The sequence below is a fragment of the Juglans regia genome, chromosome 9 (assembly GCF_001411555.2).
Source record: "Juglans regia cultivar Chandler chromosome 9, Walnut 2.0, whole genome shotgun sequence".
Lineage (NCBI taxonomy): Eukaryota > Viridiplantae > Streptophyta > Magnoliopsida > Fagales > Juglandaceae > Juglans > Juglans regia.
This window is the reverse complement of record NC_049909.1, coordinates 14164476-14170475: the sequence shown is the minus strand read 5'-3', so window position 1 is coordinate 14170475 and position 6000 is coordinate 14164476. Positions and strand designations below refer to the sequence as shown.

Genomic DNA, 6000 nt, shown 5'->3' with positions numbered 1-6000 from the left:
CTACTATTCATCTTCCATTGATCATGCTTTTATAAGCTAACATAGAGACTCACAAAATTTATTTAAAACAGAAATACAACTTCCAACTCAGACTAATAATAGGAAAGCTTAATATAGTAAAATAGAAATATGAAGAGTTCCTAAGAAATAAACATCACAATAATTGATCTTCAATACTCCTCCTTGATGTGATTTCCAGTTACACCAAGTTGTGATCTGAGGAACTGAAACTTGTCTCTTGGGAGTGTTTTTGTGAATATATCAGCAAGTTGCTCTTCTTATCTACAAAACTTCAAAGCAAATTCACCATTTGATTCAACTTCACTCAAGAAATGATATTTAATTACAATATGTTTTGTTCTACAATGTTGGACAGGATTTTTGGCAATTGCAATGGCTGATTTATTATAACAAGAAATTTCAGTAGATTCCAACTATTTCTCCCCCATGTCTTCAAGTATTCTTCTCAACCAAATGGTTTGGTTTGCACAACTTGCAGCTGCAACATACTCTGCTTCAGCAGTTGATTGTGCCACATTGCCTTGCTTTTTCGAACTCCAAGAAAACATAGCAGATCTTGGACTAAAACAATAACCTAAAGTGCTCCTCAAATCATCACATGAACCTGCCCAATCAATGTCTGTAAATCCCACCAGCTTTGTATTTGAAGTTTTCTTATACCAAATACCATACTGATAGTTCCTTGCAAGTATGTCAAAATTCTCTTGGTTGTTCCAAGATGTATTTGGCTAGGATATTGCATGAATCTTAAAAGTAAACTAGTGGCATACAAGATATCAGGTCTGGTGTTACACAAATACATCAAACTTCCTACCAAGCTTCTGTAAATCGAAGCATCCACCTTATTCCCACCATCTTCCTTTTTCAATTTCTCATTAGGAATTAATGGAGTTGCCACAGGTTTACAACCTGACATATTGAATCTTCTTAAGAGATCTTCAATGTACTTCCTCTGGGAACAGAAGATTCCTTCAGCTTCTTGACTTACTTCCATACCTAGAAAATAATGCATATTTCCTAAATCACTCATCTCAAAACTTGCAATCATTTCTTTTTAAAATTTTTCAATCATTCCAGCATTACATCTTGTAAAAGCCAGATCATCCACATAAAGTGATACAATGATCAAATCATTACTATTTTGAGACTTTACATACAAGGTAGGCTCACTCTTGCTCCTCTTGAACCCTTGCTCAATAAAATATTGATCAATTCTCCCATACCAGGCTCTTGGTACCTGTTTTAATCCATACAAAGCCTTTTTCAATTTATAGACTTTGCCTTCTTCTTTCTCAAACCCCTCGGGTTGATCCACAAAAACTTCTTCTTCCAACACCCCATTTAGGAATGCTGATTTCACATCCAAATGCAAAACTTTCCAACCTTTTTTAGCAGCAAGTGAAACTAAGGCTCTAATGGTCTCCATCCTTGCAACAGGAGCAAAGGTTTCATTGTAATCTATTCCATGTTACTGCACATATCCCTTGATAACCAACCTTGTTTTATGCTTCAAAATAGAGCCATCCAGATTTAATTTAGTCTTATAAATCCATTTTACTCCAATGACTTCTTTATTTGCTAGTAAAGAAACCAACTCCTAGGTTTCATTTTTCTCTATCATTTTGATTTCTTCTCTCATAGCTTTCTGCCAAACTTCCTCATTTGAAGCTGCTGTAAAGCTATTTGGCTCAAGTGTAGCATAATTACAATGCTCGTATACCTCACTAAGAAGTCTTGTTTTTTAAGAAGTGGAAGGCACTGCTGGTTGTAACTTGTACCAAGGAAACATGTTAAAAGAGACAAATGGTTACATGATTAATTTTCACCACTTGCTTATCCAGCATGCGTTACAGCATTACACTATGTTATTCTTTCCACTTGAGATAAATATAGGAAATTTTCTAGAATATGCACTCACAATATTGGTCAAGGCGAGGAAGACGTTCCTATTTCTAGCAATGTGGTCAGATAATGAATTTATGCAAGTTAGTCTTACTTAGAGAAGAAGGAAACCTTAAACAGTTAAAAATGACTAGTAGTTAAAAATGACTACCTCAGAAACAGGGGAAGCTCACGATGAAGTACTAGATGGCATAAAATAAGGACCCGACGTTGTGACCCCTCCTGAAAATGACTTGTGCGTGTACTCATGCACTGAAGAAGTCAGAATTATAATTAGTTTAGAGGGGCCACATATTTTAAGGCTAGAATAAATAATTCAATTGAAATCCCCAAGAAATACCATCAACATTGAGATATAATATATAAATAGAGTGATCCGTAAAAATATAAGAAAGAAAAAATAAATTTCGAATATGACACTAGTAATTAAATAAGGTGAAAAAAAAAGGGATATTATGTCTACTATTGTAATTCAACATTTTTTTATTTCATTTCATTGACAAACATTACAAATAGCAGCACTACGAGTTTGACAAAAAAAAAAAAAAAAAAAATAGAAGCAAAGGAGACCTACTTCTTGATAGAAGCCTTGTAGGAGAGGATAGCAAAAACTGTTTGTATAAGGGAAAGATACGCAGAAAGGACGACTCCATAAAGGAAATTAGCAAGTTCCTTTGGTTCGTTAAAATATTCGCGCTTAAGACGTGCTCTCCATACCGCCCAATTGGAGGAATAAATTTTGTTCACGTCTTCGCAGAGGTCTGAGTAGAGAAAACCATGGAAACTGGTATCATTATTATAAAGCAGCTTTAAGAAACTTGCCTTGTCCTCATTGCTCGAACGAATAATTTGTAGAATATCCTTCTTTTTGAGATGAAGTGCATCTTCGGGAGACTTAATCAGCCAATTCAAGAGAGAAGCATAAGACGTGATTTCATAGCCTTTGCTGGGATCACAATGCTCAAATGCGATGAGGTTTCTAAACAAACATTCTGTGTTCTCCTCTATAAATATTGCTGGGATTTTCATCTTGCCATCTTCGAACTTTACATCGAGGAAATTTCCTCCGTCTGGAACAGGAAAGAAACCAACTCCCAAGTCCAAAAGCTCCATCACGGACTTAATTGGTATCCAATTTGGGTGTACGGAGCTTGCAGGCGGAGATTCAGGCCGTTTTATAGGCGGAGATCCAACTATAGAGTTTCGGAAGTAATCGAGTAAATGCTTTTGTGTTCCAAGCCTATTGCGCCGGTGCTCGTCGTAATAGAATATTCTGTACTCCATCGAAAAAGGAATGGCAACAAGATCATTAAGTAGGGAGTTCTGGTACTCAGTTGTTGTTGAGTCGTTGGTCGTGATGAGGTTGAACAAACAGACGAGCACGCACCAAGGAAGTTGATTCTCAAGTAGAAGCAAGTCTGCTACTATTTTCCTTGGCATCCATGACGTGTTGAACACGGGATCATCCACGCACCGTTTTTCCTGATATCTGTAGAGGAATTCAAGGATCAAGCAACCATCAATCACCATCATCTCTATGAATTTGTCTCTTCTAAGATCAACCACTTCTGCATAACAGTCACCGCAATCCTGCTCAATCCTATCGATGGCTTCTACCAAGCTCTTCAATTTCGGAGTTCCAGTTCGATTGAGGAGGCATTCCAAATACTGTAGCTTATTATTTTCCATTTCTCGCAGCTGCATATTGTTGCGGTGAAATGGACCGATCGAAACTACCTCCGGCGTGAAAGCCCTTTCATTATCCCTGCGTAGCATATTTGGCACTTTAAATATGGAGCACTGAGATATTGGTGGTGGTGGTAGATATTGGTCAAGCTTTCCTTCAATGGAAGATGCAATTCCTTCTGCATCCATAATCTGGGTTGAATTTTGATTGCTTCTGTTGGAAGGAGTCTGCCATTCATCAGATGTATTCTTTCAAAATAGTTGAAAATCTAGTACTTCCATTATTACTAAGAATAATTAAAACACATGATCTGGTGCGTATGCATGATCTGGTGCGCTCTCTATATCTAACAAAATTACTTGAAAACCATATTCCAGTACTTATCCTTCAAGCATGCCATGGGCATGTTTGGTTTAGTAGATTTAGTAAAACCTTTCAAAAAATTATTCAACTTCAACACAAACGTCTTTTAATTAAAAAAAAAATTATGATTAACTATACGTCCAATCATTTGCCTAGATCACCAAACGGATCATTATCGTAACAATATATCTCATACTTGTATATCCTACGTAATCTCTTGTAACAAACCTTTTCTATATAAATAATATACGGCAGCCATGCACTTTGCGTATTGTATTGTAGAAGTGATTTCAACCATATTTTAATTATTTAAAAAATACAAAAACTGAAAGAAAAACACCCTTAAAGAAAATTATATTCAAGCAGTAGATCTACTCATATATCATAAAAAGAAATTAAAAAATAATGTTACAGTATTCGAGTGTTGGAGTATGAAAGTTTCGTGTACTCCTTTTAAAAAAATAAATAAATATGAAATTCATATGAAAAAAAAATTATTTTTTTAAAAATAAATTCTATTTATTTTAAAATGAATACGCGAGACTTGTACATGTTAAGATTAATTGTATGTAACATTATTCTAAAAAAAATGTAAATTAATACGATATTTTTCGTAGATTTCTTAATAAACTTAGCGTTCAATATTAATTACGTACCTGACGAAGATATTGGAGGAGGATTTCTTGATGGCGAGCGCTCTTGGGGAGGGTTGCAGCTTGTTGACGTGGAGTACTGGGATGCGGCAAATTTGTTACCCTGAAGTTGCATATCAAACTCCAGTGAAATCCTAGTAACAAAAAGCCGGAAATTAAAAAACTTACACACAGAGTGAGAGAGAAGACCGGAGAAAGAGATCAGAGGCCGGCGAGGACGAAGGACAGACAGTCAAGTGGTCGGAGAGTATCTCTCAACATTAATACGCTGATCCTTATATAAGAACCAAGCGAGCAATGTTTGGTACTAACTATTAGCTAATTGCATTTCTTCTTTTTTCTTCTCAACATTGTCACGTGTGCCCGATTCCCGATACACGGTATATTATCGATCTGAGTTTTCTTTGAAAAAATGTATGTGTTTATAATTTTATGTTTAAGATTTTTTTTTAACTTTCTTTTTTAAATTTACTATACTAGCATATAAAATAAATAATTTTTTTTTTATAATTTTTTCTTAAATATAGTTAATATTTTTTTTTGTACAAAAAAAGAGATTTTTATTTTTATTTTTATTTTAAATTAGTAATCCTATACTCAAGTCAATATGCAAAACACATTATATATAGTATTTAAATAGTAAGATTTAATTTGTAAGATTTAAATTTTAAAATTTATTTTTAAACTCAAATTTCTCATATAAATATTTTAATATATATATATATATATATATTCCACACACCAACTTTAAAATATAATTTATCATTTAAAATAAGATTGTTTAGAGGGCAGTGGATTGGCTATATGATCTATCGAGCTAACTTCACTAAAAAAATCTTCTGCATTGGTATATGCATCACAACTTTTAGGGTGAGTTTGGATTCCAAACTCATCTCAATTCATCTCAACTCATCATTACAACTTTTTCAAATTCCAATACAAAATATAATAAATAATTCAACTTTTTCAAATCTCAAAATAATAATAATATTAAAAAATAATATTCTAACAATATTTTATCATCTCAACTCAACTCAACTCACTTCAACATCCAAACACATCCTTAGAGCATTGCCGTTCCCAAGTCTAAAATTTAACTAAAACATGAGGTTTTGGTTAAAGTCAAATATATTAGAGATATTAATTCACATTAAATTATTTATTTTAAAGTTAAAATAATAATATAATATTAAATATTTTAATAATTATTTTTTATTTTTATAAATGCAGTCCATATATTAAATAATAATATAATTTTTACTTAAAATTATTATTTTTCAACTATTTTTTACCTTAACCTAATTATCTATCAAACATGTTATCAACTTTTTTCACGCCAAACAATCACGTGTACAATTTTTGTCAAACTTTCTT

General features: G+C 33.2%; 1 protein-coding gene across 1 annotated transcript; it reads right to left on the bottom strand.

Annotated features, from left to right (window-relative positions):
- Positions 1–226: 226 nt before the first annotated feature.
- LOC108994304 (UPF0481 protein At3g47200-like) lies at positions 227–4723 on the bottom strand. Its single transcript, XM_035694089.1, has 4 exons — positions 4630–4723; positions 2498–3823; positions 2075–2175; positions 227–1017 (listed from the first exon to the last, which is right to left on the bottom strand). Exons 2-3 carry the CDS (start codon positions 3796–3798, stop codon positions 2169–2171), a joined length of 1308 nt encoding a protein of 435 aa, XP_035549982.1. The 5' UTR covers positions 3799–3823; positions 4630–4723; the 3' UTR covers positions 227–1017; positions 2075–2168.
- Between the last annotated feature and the right edge of the window lie 1277 nt (positions 4724–6000).

Bases quoted from the DNA above. Each gene is read 5' to 3' on its own strand.
- LOC108994304 (XM_035694089.1), bottom strand. From the start codon at position 3,798: ATGGATGCAGAAGGAATTGCATCTTCCATTGAAGGAAAGCTTGACCAA.